This window comes from Herpailurus yagouaroundi, unplaced genomic scaffold (assembly GCF_014898765.1).
Source record: "Herpailurus yagouaroundi ecotype Mexico unplaced genomic scaffold, PumYag 29, whole genome shotgun sequence".
Classification (NCBI taxonomy): Eukaryota; Metazoa; Chordata; class Mammalia; order Carnivora; family Felidae; genus Herpailurus; species Herpailurus yagouaroundi.
The window spans coordinates 27,588,844-27,605,424 of record NW_024412377.1 but is presented as its reverse complement, the minus strand read 5'-3'; the positions used below and the strand labels follow the sequence as shown (position 1 = coordinate 27,605,424).

The following is a 16,581-nucleotide window of genomic DNA, read 5'->3' as shown; positions in this document are numbered from 1 at the left end:
TATTTTTCAATCTCCCAAGTAACCAGGCAGGGTGACTTTCCAATGACATTCCCCACTGTGACCTCAAACTCAATATAGCAACAACTGTACTTAGCATTTTCCCCCAAACCAGTTATTCCTCCAAGTTCACTGTTTCTGTTTCTCACCCTCCACTCTTCTCCCAGTTCCCCAGCCTCCATGCCAGAAAATAGCCTGGGACTCCTTCTCTCCCTTGTTTCTAGTGCCAAGTCCTGTTGATCCTTTCTTGACCATGTTTCTCAAATACTTCCCTGTGTCTCCGTTGCTTCCCCTACAACCCAAGTCCCTCCCCTCCATAAACACAAAGTCTAGACTCACTGAGGCAAGCAACAGGGAGAGAATCTTAGCACCAAGCTGAAGAGTCAGACTAACCCCTTTTCTAGCCTTAGTGGCTTCTTGCTATTTGGTCTTAATACAGCATCCTAGTTTAGGATGGTTGATGCTCAATTATTTTAGGGTTTACACCAGACCATGGATATAAGACTCTTCCATTAATGCCACACAGTGGGGCCAATACAAAGCTGGAATGTTTAAACAAGATTTTAAAGCTAAGGGAAGACAACAGCAAAAAGAGAGTAAAATGAGACTCGGCCCTCTGGCTCCCAGGTCACAGCATCCTTATCTTCACCTTGTGTCCCAGTCAAGGTCTGTGTTAAGGCTCAGGGGAATCCATCCCAGGCCCCAACCCAGGACTCCCCTCAAAGCTATCTATGCTCCAAAGTCCAGACTCCACAGAGGAAAACCCAACAAGAGGGGAAGTGTTCTTCTCTTTCCCACTGTTTCAAATCTAGCTTCTGTGTGCTCAGAGACTCATGAACAAAAAAGTTCATCAGGACTTCATTTGTCATTGTAAAACATAGGAATCCTCATAAATGGCCATTGATACAGTCCAAGCTAAATTATGGTACATCCATCCCACAATAGTGATATATGTGTGACATGGAAAAATGTGCAAACTCTATTATGGAAAGAATAAAATAGGCTATACGATACTATCTATTGAATGAGTTATTTTTCTCTTCCTCTGCCACTTGGTAGTTTTAAGCATGGACTCTGAAGGCAGACCACCCAGATTTACATCCCAGCTAGTCCATTCCTTAGTTCCATTCAACGCCTGCTCAATGCCATTCACTTCCCTACATCCAACGTCACCCAAACTGTTCTCCAAGCATGGGCTGCAAGACTCTCCTCTCTATATCTACCTATGGAAATCTTAGCCTTATTCAAGATCCAGTTCTTCATCACACCTCTTCCCTAAAGCTTGCCTTTGATTCTCCCCTAGACAGGGGCTCCAGGCCTCAGAGAATCCCTGTAGCATCCACTGCCTAAAAATCTCATTTGAAAAGATCTTTCAAACCATGTATTTGTTGATTTGGTTTTCATGTAGAAATACCTTCTTTTCCTAAGTTATACACTTTTGAGTCCAGGAATCATGTGGATGATAAGTATTTTCAAAGTGTTTATCGAGTGAGTTCTGGTCCTGCAACACTTCAGACTATATTCATGTAATTAAGTAGCTCAGAATTTGCCTTAACACTGTCCACTGTCCACCAAAACTAAAACCCCATTTCCTGTTGGTGAGGACATAAATTAGTAGAGCCCTTTAGACAGAAATTTGTGTCAATCAGCATATATAATATATATATGTATAATATATATATGTATATATAATATATATATATATATATATATATATATACACACACACACACACACACACACACACACACACACACACAAGTTAGCCAACATACAATGTAGTCTTGGCTTCAGGAGTAGATTTCCATGATTCATCACTTACATACATCACCCAGTACTCATCCCAAGAAGTGCCTTCCTCAATGCCCATCACCCATTTTCTCCAACCCTCCAACCTCCTCCCCCACCACATCAACCTTCAGTTTGTTCTCTGTATTTAAGAGTCTTTTATGGTTTGCCTCCCTCCCTGTTTGTTACTTACTTTTCCTTCTCTTCCCTTATAGTCTTCTGTTAAGACTTTCTCAAATTCCACATATGAGTGAATCATATGATATCTGTCTTTCTCTGAAAGACTTATTTCACTTAGTATAATACCCTCCAGTTCCACCCATGTTGTTGCAAATGACAAGATTTCACTCTTTTTCACTGCCAGTAGTGTTCCATTTATACATTTACCACCTCTTCTTTATCCACTCATCAGTTGATGGATATTTGGACTCTTCCCATAATTTGGTTATTGTTGATAGCGCTACTGTAAACACTGGGGTACATGTGCCTCTACAAATCAGCACTCCTTTAACCTTTGGATACATTCCTAGTAGTACTATTGCTGGGTCATAGGGTAGTTCTATTTTTAATATTTTGAGGAACCTCCACACTGTTTTCCAGAGTGGCTGCCCAGTTTGAATTCCTACTAACAATGCAAGAGGGTTCCCCTTTCTCTACATCCTTGCCAACATCTTTTGTTTCCTTAGTTGTTAATTTTAGCCACTCTGACTGGTGTGAGGTGGTATCTCAATGTGGTTTTGATTTGTATTTCCCTCATGATGAGCAGTGTTGAGCATATTTTCATGTGTCTGTTAGCTATCTGGGTATGTTCTTTGGAAAAATGTCTGTTCATGTCTTCTGCCCATTTCTTCACTGGATTTGTTTTTCGGGTGTTGAGTTTGGTAAGCTCTTTATTGATTTTTGATACCCAATGTGTCATTTGCAAAGATCTTCTCCCACTCCGTTGGTTGCCTTTCAGTTTTGTTGTTTGCTTTGCTGTGCAGAAGCTTTTTATCCTGATGAGGTCCCAATAGTTCATTTTTGCTTTTATTTCCCATGCCTCTAGAGACATGTCAAGTAAGTTGCTGCGACTGAAGTCAAAGAGATTGCTCCCTGTTTTCTCCTGTAGGATTTTGATGGTTTCCTGTCTCACATTTAGGTCTTTCATCCATTTTGAATTTATTTTTGTCTATGGTGTAAGCAAGTGATCCAGTTTTATTTTTCTGTATGTCGCTGTCCAGTTCTCCCAGCACCATTGCTGAAGAGACTATCTTTCTTCCACTGGATACTCTTTCCTGCTTTGTCAGAGTTTAGTTGGCCATATATTTATGGTCCATTTCTGGATTCTCTATTCTATTCCATTGGTCTATGTGTCTCTTTTTGTGCCAATAATTTACTGTCTTGATGATTACAGCTTTGTAATACAGGCTAAAGTCCGGGATTGTGATGTCTCCAGCTTTGGGTTTTTTTTTCTTTTTTCAACATTACTTTGGTTTAGGGTCTTTTCTGTTTCCATATAAATTTTAGGATTGTTCGTTCTAGCTCTGTGAGGAATGCTGGTGCTATTTTGATTGGGATTGCATTGAATTTGTAGATTTATTTGGGTAGTATCGACATTTTAACAATATTTGATCTTCCAATCCATGAGCATGAAATATGTTTCCATTTCTTTGTGTCTTCTTCAATTCCTTTCATAAGCTTTTTATGGTTTTCAGCAAACAGATCTTTCACCTCTTTGGTTAGGTATATTCCTAGGTAGGTATCGTATGGTTTTTGGTACAATTGTAAATGGGATTGATTCCTTCATACCACTTTCTGTTGTTTCATTATTGGTGTATAGAAATGCAACCAATTTCTGTAAATTGATTTTATATCCTGCAGCTTTGCTGAATTCATGTATCAGTACTAGCAGTTTTTTGGTGGAGGTTTTCAGGTTTTCCATGTAAAGTATCATGCCATCTGTAATAAGGAAAATTAACTTCTTTGCAATTTGGATGCCTTTTATTTCATTTTGTTATATGATTGGTGAGGCTAGAACTTCCAACTCTATGTTAAACAACAGTGGTAAGAGTGAACATCTCTGTTGTGTTCCCAACCTCAGGGGGATAGCTCTCAGTTTTTCCCCATTGAGGATGATATTAGCTGTGGGCTTTTGATATATGGCTTTTGTGATGTTAATGTATGTTCCTTCTATCCCGACTTTCTTGCGGGCTTTTAAGAAAGGATGCTGTATTTTCCCAAACACTTTTTCTGCATCTATTTACAAGATCATATCATTTTTATGTTTTTTCTATTAATGTGATGTATCACATTGATTGATTTGCAAATATTGAGCCGGCCCTGGAGCCCAGGAATGGATCCCACTTGATCATGGTGAATAATTCTTTTAATATACTGTTGAATTTGATTTTCCAGTACCTTGTTGAGAATTTTTGTGTCCATGTTAATCAGGAATATTAGCCTGTACTTCTCCTTTTTTAGTGGGGTCTTTGTCTGGTTTGGGAATCAAGGTAATGCTGGCTTCATAGAATGAGTCTGGAAGTTTTCCTTCCATTTCTTTTTTTTTTTTTTTTTGCAACAACTTGAGGGAAATAGGTATTAACTCTGCTTTAAATGGCTCATAGAATTCCCCTGGGAAGCCATCTGGCCCAGGACTCCTATTTGTTGGGAGATTTTTGATAACCAATTCAATTTATTCACTGATTATGGGTCTGTTCAAATTTTCTATTTCTTCCCTGTTTAAAGTTTTGGTAGTGTGTGGGTGTCTAGGAGTTTGTCCATTTCTTCCAGATAGTCCAGTTTGTTGGCATATAGTTTTTCATAGTATTCTCTAATAATTGTTTGTATTTCTGTGGTGTTGGTTGTGATCTCTACTCTTTCATTCATGATTTTATCTACTTGGGTCCTCTTTCTTTCTTTTCTTGTTGTGACCTCTGGCTAGGGGTTTATAAATTTTGTTTATTCTTCCAAAAAACCAGCTCTTAGATTCATTGATCTCTTCTGTCTTTTCAGATTCTATATAGTTTATTTCTGCTCTAATCTTTGTTATTTCTCTTCTTCTTCTGCCCTTTGGACTTTCTTTGCTGCTGGCTTTCTAGTTCCTTTAAGTGTGAGGTTAAGTTCTGTATTTTATACTTTTCTTTCTTCTTAAGATAGCCCTGGATTGCAATGTATTTTCCTCTTAAGACTGCCTTTGCTGTATCCCAAAGGATTTGGACGGTCATGTTTTCATTTTCGTTGGCTTCCACATATTTTTAAATTTCTTCTTTAATTTCCTGGCTGATCCACTCATTCTTTGTAGGATTTTATTTAAGTTCCATGTATTTGGGGGCTTTCCACATTTTTTCTTGTGGTTGACTTCAAGTTTCATAGAGTCGTGATATGGTATGATCTCAATCCTTTTTTTGTTGAGGCCTAGTATGTGATCTATTTTGGAGAATGTTCCATGTGCACTCGAGAAGAATGTATATTCTGATGCTTTTGGATGAGAAGTTCTGAATATATGTGTTAAGACCATTTGGTCCAATGTGTCATTCAGAGCTATTGTTTCCTTATTGATTTTCTGTCTGGATGATTTGTCCATTGTTGTAACTGAAGTATTAAAAGTCACCTACGATCATGGTATTATATCTAATTATGTATTTATGTTTGTGATTGTTTTATATATTTGGATACTTCCACATTAGGGGCATAAATATTTATAATTGTTAGCTCTTCTTGATGGATAGACCCCTTAATTATGATATCATGCCCTTCTTCATCTCTTGTTACAGTATTTGTTTTAAAATCTAATTTGTCTGATATAAGTATGGCAGCTTTCTTTTGACATCCAGTCACATGATAGATGGTCTCCATCTGCTCACTTTCAATCTGCAGATGTCCTCATGTCTAAAATTAGTCTCTTGTAAGCAGCCTACGGATGGATCTTCTTTCTTTATCCATTCTGATACCCTATGCCTTTTGATTGGGGCGTTTAGTCCATTTAAATTCAGAGTGATTATTGAAAGATATAGATTTAGTGTCATTGTGTTATCTGTAGATTTTGTGTTTGTGGTGATGTCTCTGGTCCTTTGTGGTCTTTGATGCTTTCCACTCACAGAATCCCCCTTAGGATCTCCTGCAGGACTGGCTTAGTTCTTGTTTGTCTGGGATAGTCTTTATCTCTCCTTCCATTCTGAATGACAGCCTTGCTGGATAAAGGATTCTTGGCTGCATGTTTTTCCTATTCAGCACATTGAACATTTCCTACCACTCTTTTCTGGCCTGTCAAGTTCAGTGGACAGGTATGCTATTACCCTTATGTGACTACCTTTGTAGGTTAAGAAACTGTGACCCTTGTAAGTTAAGGCCTGTTTGTCCCTAGCTGCTTTCAAAATTCTCTCTTTATCTTTGTATTTTGCCAGTTTCATGATAATATGTCATGAAGTTGACCTGTTTTGTTGATTTTGAAAGGAGTTCTCTGTTCCTTTTCAACTTGGATGTCTCTTTCCTTTCCAAATTAGGGGAGAGCTCATCTATAATTTGTTCAAATAAACCTTCTGCCCCTTTCTCTCTTTCTTCTTCTTCTGGAACTCCTGTGATAGGGATATTATTTTTTCATTGAATCATTAGGTCTCTAATTCTCTCCTCGGGATCCAGTAATTCATTTTCCCTCTGTTTTTCAGCTTCATCATTTTACATAATTTTATCTTCTATTTCACCTATTCTCTCCTCTGCTTCTTCCATCCTTGCTGTCACTGTGTCTACTTTATTTTTCAACTTGTTTACAACATTTCTTAATCCATCATGACTATTTCATTAGGTCTTTGATCTATGCAGCAATAGATTCTCTGCCATCTTCTATGCTTTATTCAAGCCCAGCTACTAGTCCTATGACTGTTATTCTGAATTCTTGTTCAGATACATCGTTTATATCTGTTTTGAGCAATTCTCTGGTTGTCATTTCTTCCTGGAATTTTTTTTGAGGAGAATTCTTCCATTTCAAGATTTTGGCTAGGTTTCTGTATTTTACGTGTTTTAATAGCTTGTTATACATCTTGCATCTGTGAGTACTACTATATTAAAAAGGGGTCATATATTGTCCAAGGTCTGGCACTTTAGGAAGTGGTTTTGGAGTGTGTTGCATGCACTCTCTTGTTGTGACTTGGGCTGCTCTATCCCACTGCTTGTGATGGTGGATTGTTTGCATCTTCCATCATGTGTTTTTTGCTTTGTTCATTGAAATAACCCTGGAAAAAAGGAAAGGGGAGGGGGGACCTTATCCCATCACAAAGAGAAAAATGAAAGGGGGAGAAAAAGACCAGGCAGAGAATCAAAGAAACTATAAAGTTTGACCCAGGGAGAGAGAGAGAGAGAGAGGAAAATAAAGAAGGAGACACAGAAAAGGTGTAATAATAATAGAGTAAAAATGCCTGATTAAACAAAAAACCAGAACAGAGAAAGAAAGGAAGAAAGAAGAAAGAAAGAAGAAAGAAAGAAAGAAAGAAAGAAAAAGATAGGTAGATATTAAGAATTGGCCAAAAATCAAATCAGAAAGTATGAGCCTGATTCCAATGGGAGGAAAGAAAAAAAAAAAAAGAGGAGGGTAGAAAGAAAAAGAAGGGAAAAGAGAAGAGAAGGAAAGAAAAGAAAAGAGGAAAAAAACAGACTAACATGCAAAACCACAGGACAACTGTCTGTTGGTGCCTGGAACCAGTGGCTGTGCTGGTCTGGAGGAGAGGCCGTCTGGTTTGGTCAGCACCAGTCCTGCTCTAGTAGGTAAGTGGTTACCAGGCACGGAGGGGTGGGGTTTCATGTAAGCAGGTCCCACCTCCACTGAGGGCCGCTGTCCTGTTCCCTGAAGCCCCCCGTGTTGGTGATGGGGAGAAAGATGGCAACACCCCAGTCTCTTCTCCCTGGACCAGGTGTCTCAAGCCACATCGTTCAGGCAGCCCTCACAGAATCGTGCAGGCAGGGGCTTGTCTTGCTCCACAATCTACAGCACCTCCCAGGCACTCGGCTGGGATTGAAAACCCAATGTTTTAAAGGATCCTGCTCCACGAGGACCTGTTTCTGGGGTAGTGCCACTCTGCCCATCTGACAAATGGTCTCCAGTCCCACAGTACTCAAGGGAAGGGACTGCTCTCTCCCTGGGCACTCCGAGTTTGCTATTCCCCTCCCCGTCCCGGGCCCACACACGTGGTGGTGGCTCTGGTCCAGAGAAAGTCAGGCACCCCTGAAAACTCTGATCTTCAGCTCCTATGGAGGTTTGCAAAGTAGAGTAATACAGAGAAGGCTCTCTCTGTATTTCTTGTTCCCCGGTCGATGGTGTGGAGAGGTTTATCTCTCATCTTAACAAAACCACAAAACCACAATCCACAGCTTCTCTTTCTCTCCCTTTTGTCACTCCACAGAAGGGGTCACCTCCCCTCCATTCCTACCCCACCTGTTTTATCTCTTCCAATCCACATACGTGCACCTCTGCCCTGCCAAGCTGTCTCCATCCACCTGGGGAGATGTTTCTGTCACTCTGCAGACTGTATTCCTGGGTATTCCAAATGTTCTGACCTCAACACAGCTGTGTCTGAGGGAAGCAGGAAGCCCAGGTCCCCCTACATCTCTGCCATCTTAAGTCCTGCCCCTAAAAATCTATCAAGATTTTAAATATGCCTTTTGAGCTGGCAATTCCTCACCTAGAAATATGTCCTGAACAAATACTCACGGAAGTGGGTGAAGATATAGACAAGCAGGGTTGTTTGCAGGACTGTTTACAATCATAAAAAAAATGGAAATGACATAACTGTCGAATGTTAGACAATGAAACAAATTACTCTGCCAAAGAACTGAAATACTAGGTAACCTTTAAGCTGAGGTCCAAATAAAATGACATGGAAAGATGTCCATGATATATTGTAAATTGTAAAAAGCAAATTGAAAAACATTATAAAGTATGACTTCTTTTTTTTTTAATATGCATAGGGATGTATTTGTGCAGAGAGAAAAAGAGTCTGGTTCACATGAAATGATCAACAGGAGGTGAACCTAGGAGGACTATTAGGGGAGTGGAAGCTCCATTTTTCCTTTATGTACTTCCATTCTGGTATAAGGCTTTATTCTCCATAACCATGGATTACTTTTATAATTACTTAAATGCTGATTAACAACAACAGCAACAAAGATAAACATGAAGCTACATTCCACACCCAACGAGAGGTCCGTTACTAACATTCCCACTTGGTTATCAAGCAGCTGGGACATAGGCTTGAGCAAGGGGCCTGGGCAGGCTGTTCTGGGCTTTGCCGCAGAGTTTCCAGCCCTGCTTTTCTCTGCAGCATGTGTACAAGATGTTGAGTTAGTCATAGCAGCTGAGGCCAGGGGATGAGAAAATGGGCAAGGGAGCAGGGAGGGGGCTGGCCCAGTCCAGAGGCTAAATGTCACCTATTCATATCCTCACTAGCCACCAAGGCCCCACCAGTCCAGCTTCCCCGCAGGAAACCTTTCCAGACGGTGCTGAGCGCCCTCTGACCTCCCATTATTCCCACACCACGTCTGCCCACTTTATGGCTCTCACAGTTTACCTCAATTATTTTGTCATATTTTAGTCTTCCCGGTCTACTAGATGAGAACATCAGCGACAAGCAGGAGTGCGTGATGACATTTCAGGATCGATGAGAAGATCCTGGCCTTGTCCCTGATCCCAGGTCCTTGTTACTAGCACTCTGCAAGTTTAAATATGATTTTCCTTATCTTAAAGCTTTGAGTCAGGCAAAAACATGAGCATCTCCGGGAGGTGTGGCCTTACTCTATGCTGGGACACTGAGACTTAAGCAAGAATGAAGGTTTGGGGGACAGTGCGGGGAGGGGATGTGTACCGAACTCTGGAGGTAGGGTGGGTAGGAAGCCCTGAGGAGCACAAAGCTAGGACCCCTGGAGGGAGCTCTCCTCTGCCTCACAAGGATGGCAGGAGCTGGCCCATGAGCCAGGATCAAGTCTCATGCATCTGAAACCAGAGAACGAGACCCCTGCTGATGTCTCACCACAGCCGTGCTGCAAAAGAGAGACCCGCGGCGGTGGCCGTGCTCAGCACCCAAAACAGGATCACAGCAGTGATTCCCAGGGTGGGCACCTGCTGGGCATTTTACAAACCCAGATGCCTAGGCCTGCCCCAAGTCTCCTCATCCCATAGGCCGAGCCTGAGCCCCGAATGTCTGCGGTTTGAAAAGGCCTCCAGGTCAGGCAGATACACAGTCAGACTTGAAACGACTAAGTCAACAGGAGGCATTTGGAATCAGGCTCGGAAGACAGACACATAGAAAAGGCACCGGCCCCCACCCCAGTGCCACCAAAGCGGTACTGGCCTGTCTGGACCCCCAGGGAGAGACCAACTTCAGATGCCTGGTAACCTGAAAGAGCTTCTTGCCCCCCACCCCCACCCCGAAGTGCTTACCTTTCCTAACCCTGGGGGATTAAGTGTTGGGGGAGAAAGAGCAAATTCCACAAGCCAGGGAGATGATACAGTCTTCCCACCCCAGCTGCCCAGGCCAAGCTGTGGCCCAGGGAAGGCCTGGATTGTTCCTGCCCTGGTATAACTTTGGAGCCATCTCCTGGACTTTGAAATGAGCCCGTTACATGAGCAAAACAAAGTGAAGAGTTGAGAATAAAGCCCCCTCCAAATCTGGCTACGAAAGAACCAAGCTCCCGGGATACCCGTTAGCAGAGCCAAGAGTCACTGGCTATCTGCATTCGCCTTCAGTTTTATTTTTGAGAATTTGGGATGAATTGGAATCAAAACTAATATTTATTGCTTGAGTTGCTTTTGTTCTCTCTCTGTCTCTGATAGATGATGTGTTTAACAATTCAAATCCAAATAGGAGATATTTTTGTTTGCAGATGGGTCGCCAACCACTTCCCCAGGAAGAAGTAAATCAAATCCATGAGGACTGCAAACGCATGGGGCTTATAATTGGCAGAGGTGGCATTTTTGCCCAGGTAAGAGAAAGACCGGTCTTTACCTACCCCTTTAGTTAGGCGTCTCCCTGATGTCCCAGTGCTGGTCACTTTGCTTCACCACCCGGCCCCACTTCCTCTGGGCACAAAGCTCGGTATTTCCAAGAGAAAAGTGCAGGGAGGCCTTCAGACCACTAGAGGGCGCTGTGTCCAAGAGGTTTCATTATGGCAGCTCTCCGAGGAGGGTCTCACAAGGCACGAAAAGATGCACCCGCAAACCAGAGGATTTCCAGTATAGGTCACAGTAGAGTCATCACAATCATGCAATAACTAGTTTGTCTCCTGTACGAATTGGTTCTAATCCTGTAAAAGCAATGCTAGTCCTTCTTAACCCAGCCTTGGGCTCTGACTTTGAGGACCCTAAACCTGCTGGGACATAGTGGTCACTGTGCCCATGAGCAACCTGAACGTGCTGGCCCAGGTGACCCTGCTGGACAGGTGGGGGACCACACTGGTTGGGTCCCTAATGAGAACCCAGAACCTGCCACTCGCAGTGCCCTTCACCCTGAGGCTGGAGACCAGGGACCAGCTCTCCCTGCTTGCTTCCTGGAAAGGCCAAGTACAGCCCCGGTCAGGTGTGGGCCCCTGGTGTGACCCTGCCCTGTGGGCATGCTCTGCTGCTGTCACTGGAGCCCTCTCCCAAATCTCTTATACCAGCGGGGCCCTCCCCCTGACATGGTTCCAGGGCAGAAATTTAAGATTTAGGGTAGCTCTTGCTCCTCCCTTAATTTGTTTTTGTCCTCTGTCTTCTTTCTTTCCCATTTTCAACGTCAATCATTCTTCCCCGTTTCCCTGCTCCATTTCTACTTCTCTCTCTAGTTCAGTGAACACTCTTGCCTCCTACTTCTCTGAGAAAATGGAAACTCTTAAAGAAGGTCTCTTTGTAAACTCATCTGTCCCCACCTCCATTTTTTAAATTTTTTATTTATTTTTGAGAGAGAGAGAGAGAGAGAGAGAGAGAGTGTGTGTGTGTGTGTGTGTGTGCATGAGCAGGGGAGGGGCAGAGAGAGAGAGGGAGACACAGAATCCAAAGCAGGCTCCAGGCTCTGAGCTGTCTGAGTGGGACTCGAACCCATGAACCATTAGATCATGACCTGAGCACAAGTCGGAAGCTCAACCGACTGAGCCACCCAGGCGCCTCAGCCCACATCCATTGTTTACTTCCTTTCTGGAAGATTCGGGGAATGAGAAGTCTCTCCTGTTCAAATTTAGATCTTCTACCTGTGCTCTTGACCCTTGACACTCTCTACCTTTGTTCAAGGGGACATCACTGTGTTCTTTTGTGTCTATAAGTTTTCCTCAACTTCCCCTGAAGCCTGTTAAGAAATAACCCCCCAAAAAAGGCCATCAAGCAAAACCAGAATGAGCACTTTTGCTGGGACAGTCTTGATTCGTTTTTTTCCTTGACCTGGTCACAAATATTTTTCTGTACAGATCAGAGCAATTCAATGATTAAAAATCCTAAGACCTGTAACTTATCAACATGAAACAACTGTTTACCTACTTAGTTATCTCTTAGTTATATGGAAAACAATTAAGTGCTAGACAGCAGTTGCTACGCTGGATACGAAAGTTATAATGATAAATAAGATCCAGTCACTGGAGCTGGCAGGAGAGAAAGACATAGAAAGAGCAAATTACAATACAATGTAGCAAGCTCATGGACAGCTATAGAAAGGGGTATTACAGGAGGAAAGAGAAGGGACTCCCAGCCCAGACTTTCTAGCTAAGCTGAGCCTGCGTTACACAATGAGATAAACACTCAAAGCATGTATAGAAACATCACAGAGGGCAAAGAGCTAGAGGGCACTAGTGTGATTGAAGCAGAAGGGAGGCAGTGAATGGTAATAACACAAAGCCTTAATGCTTGTCAGGCTTGAAAACACTTTGCATTGACACAGCCAATGCTCTCAACCAGCCTATGAAAGAAATACTATTATTCTAATGTGACAGTTGAAGCAAAAGAAGCACAGAGAGGTCAGGTAAATTACCCCAGTCACACAGCCAGTGAGTGGCAGAACCAGGATCCAGACTCAGGCGGTCTGATTTCTGAATCTTTGCTCTGAAGAGAAGAACCCAAGGGGGCAAGCCTGGGGGCCTTGAGTCTGGGGGGGGGGGTGCTGATGGTGCTGCTTGAGCTCACCCGTAGTGGAGTTGTGGTTTTAAGGTGGCAAGAATGAATGCAGCTTTGAACATGCTGCCTTAAGACAGGAGGGCCTTCCTGGAGCGACCTTTTACTCTGCCTGCCTCAAGTATTTGTCAGTGGGCTGCAGGTTATAAGGAAATTTAATTTTATCTGCCATTTTCTTCTGCCTTTGTTTCTCATATCACATGACCGTCCCCTCCGTAGCGAGGTGGGGGATGAAAGCAAGAAGGAAATGGTAGATAAAATCAAATTTCCTTATGACCTGCAGCCCCCTGACAAATATTTGAGGCAAATACAGAGTATTCTCCAGGAACTCCTTACCGTCTTAATGCTAATGATTTGCTAGAAGGAAAAACAACCTTAGCTTGACAATAGCAAGGCCCCTGGCATCTTCAGAGTCCTCTTTAGCATATGAAAGTCTTCTTGGAAACCTCCTTTTTTTGCCTTTACCTCCCCCAACTCCATAGTATGTAACCAGTCACTCCTCGCAAGCCCAGCGCAGCTCTATCTGCCCACGGTCCTGTCCCCGTGCTTTAATAAAATCACCTTTTTTGCACCGAAGACATCGCAAGGATTGTTTCTTGGCTGTCCGCTCCAGACCCCCACCAACACTTCAAAACCCCATCAGCTCTGGCTGGAGTGCTGTCAGAAGGTTGACAGAGGCAGAGGCCAGACTGCAGTGGGTTGGGATGGAGGGCAGAGTGAAAAATAGTGGCCAATAAGCATTAACCAGTCTTTTTAGTAAGTTTGGACGAAAAGAGACAATAGCATTCATATGGTAGCTAGAAGTGGGGGGGGGGGGTCGACAGATTTGTATCTGGTGTGGTTTGAATTTGTGTTAGCAGAGCTTTACGTCTGCTTGTTTATAGGCTGAGGAGGATTGAGAAATTGGAGATTTAAGAGAACGGGATGCTTGAGACATCGTTGATGCGGGAGCATAAGGCAAGCTAAAGGAAAAGCACAAGCTAGCACACACCCCACCCCCACCCCTCAACCCCACCCCGCAGGTGGGGTACGTGTAATATTCCTCAGGAGCTCCTGGCTGCCAGAGAACAAAGGAAAGGACAGAAAACAAATGGTTAAAATGATAGGGTCTCCATCAGTACTAATATCTTAGTACAATTACAAAAAAGGGGGGCAATCTTATCAATACCCTAAAGTCCAGAACCACCCCCCCCCCCACTGTCTTAATGCTTTGCAGGAGGAAAAACAACCTTAACTTGACAATGGCTAGGCTTCCAGAAATCTATGAGCCTTTAGCATATGGAAAATCCCTTTAAGAAACTTCCTCTTGACTTTACCTCCCCCAACTTCACAGTATGTAACTGGTCATTCTTCACTCTTCACCTTTTTGCACCAAAGATGTCTTCAAGAATTCTTTCCTGGCCGTCAGCTCCAAACCCCACCATCACCCAAAACCCCATCATCTTCAGTGCGGAACGGGTGGTTTTATTAAAGCACAGGGAAAGGACCCATGAGCTGCACTGGGGTTGTATAAGATTTTCTACCCTGTGGAGAGGAGGGTGATGTTAGGGCTCCAGGGAATTGAGTGTATAGGCTTCTAGAGTTTGCTTTTTTTCTTGTAAATCATTAAGACAGTTGCAGACTGAGGGAGACTCACGTGCTGCCAGACTGTGATATCTATCAGTTAACCACTTGGTTTTCCTTTTCTTTTGTTCTTGCCCAGTCAGGAGTGCCTGAGGAAAGTCACACATTGTGCTTTGCCCTCAGCTTGACTTTTGCTCCCTCAGCATTTCCCCCTGAACAACTCTGACCCTTAAATCTTTACGGTTGTTGAAGGTGGAAGGTCTTATCTTCTGTAACTTCTTCCTGCTGAGTGGGAGCATAGAGACATTTCTATCTACAGGTCAACATTGGTCAGTCAGAGAATGTATAGGAAAGTTATGAAGGACAGAGGCAGCTGAATCCAACATGGGCAACATACATGAACCTCCTTGAGTAGAAAGGATCATCTGTTGGCTTGAAGATATTGTAGCGATGGAGTCTTGGCACCAGGAAGGGTGACATGGGAGAAAATAGCAAAACATAATTAAATAACAAAAAGCACAAATAAGAGTCCTTTGGTAGTGGACAAAAATCCTCTTCCAGTCCAGGAGTATAACCAATCATGAAAGGCAAGAGAGGGATCATTTAAAATGCTAATTTGAGTATTCATGTCAGTTAGAAACCCAGAAATATTTTTGTGACAATCTGGAATGTATATAGAGCTTTCTGTAGCTATGAGAGCACGAGCTCCCCCTTGTGCAGCAGTTAGAACATCTAATGCCATTCTGTTTCGTAGAACTGTTTTATGCATTTGGGTTATTTCAGTGTGTAATAATGTAATGCTATTTTGAGAGTCACTTAAGGCTTTAATTGTGTAACAGTTCATGTTAGCCATCATATAGTCTCTGTTTTGTTTAGTAAGCAATCGGGTAATTAAGAAGAGGTGCATTTTATAGAAACAAAAGAAAAATATAGGTTATTGGTTGAAGCAAATTACAAGCCCAGTGTCAAAGTCCCGAGCGCTGCCAGTGAGATGTTTAGATGTAGGCTTGAAGCATCCTCACATGGAGCCTGATGTAGGGCTGGAACCCATGAACTGTGGGATTGTGACCTGAGCCAAATCCAAGGGTCACACACTTAACCCACTGAGCCACCCAGGCACCCCATGAATTGTTCTTTTAGTTGTGTGGCCCTGGGGGGGTACATAATACGACCCACTAGGGGCCTTCCCATTTCAGATTTAAGTCTCCTGCTGTATTAGATTTCCACTCTTTTAAATAAACCATGTCCCCTGGGTTTATATGGGGTCAGTTGCTCGTTACTGTCAGATCAGGTTTAGGGAGGATATGGTTTGCATATTCATTTAGAGCTTTATTCGTTAACCTGGCTTCAAGCGACTAATTTAATAAAGCACTATGGTCTTTATCTACTTATAGGTCTATAGTGAAAAAAGGCCTTTCATATACAACTGTTGGGGGAATCCATCCCATTTTCCAGTTGTTCAAACAATCCTATGCCCATGGGGTCTTGTTATTATCCTCAGAGAATGACAAGCAATAAAATTATCTGTCTGTGAGCTATTGTGGCAGTTTCTTTGAAATTTACCTCAAGTTGTCCAGCATCAGTTCTTAGGGCTTTTAGGAAAAAGATAGTTTTAGTGTTTAATGACTTTAAGTCAAGAGAATAGAAGAAGATTAGAAATCTTAGTTGGAGAGCCATAGCCAAATATGTGAGGAAACCAGAAGAATTCAGGATCTAGTCTAGTTTACAATAAATAGTGTTAAAATTAGTATCTACGGAGATGTGTTATTGAAACATAATTTTTCTCTATAATTACCCTCATTTTCATAGATAGCAAAATTAAGACTAATTTGTTTGTAAAATGATATACACAAGCTCAGCAAGTACAGTGATGGATCATAAAGATCTTTTAATATTTGCTTTGCTGGAACTTTTCGTAAGGAATCTCGACTGAACTTTTAGTAGCCCCTCTAGGCAGAAGCCAAGCCAAACACAGGCCATCAGACAGGACTGCAGTACCTGCAGATGTGGGCAAATTCCTCTTCTCGAGGTCCCCAAATATCCTGAGGTTCCTGCACCTGCCAGGAAGTGACCTTCTTTACTCACCTGGTGAGGCTGCTGTAAGCAAAGTATCAGGCCAACATTTCAAGGGGATTTAT

General features: G+C 42.6%; 1 protein-coding gene across 1 annotated transcript in view; it reads left to right on the top strand.

Moving 5' to 3' along the window:
• The window catches only part of AGXT2 (alanine--glyoxylate aminotransferase 2), a 68,711-nt gene that overhangs the window by 49,574 nt on the left and 2,556 nt on the right, over positions 1–16,581 (top strand). Inside the window, exon 15 of the mRNA XM_040492642.1 lies at positions 10,633–10,731. Coding sequence (XP_040348576.1) covers positions 10,633–10,731 — 99 coding nt within the window. The remainder of the gene's footprint in view (positions 1–10,632; positions 10,732–16,581) is intronic.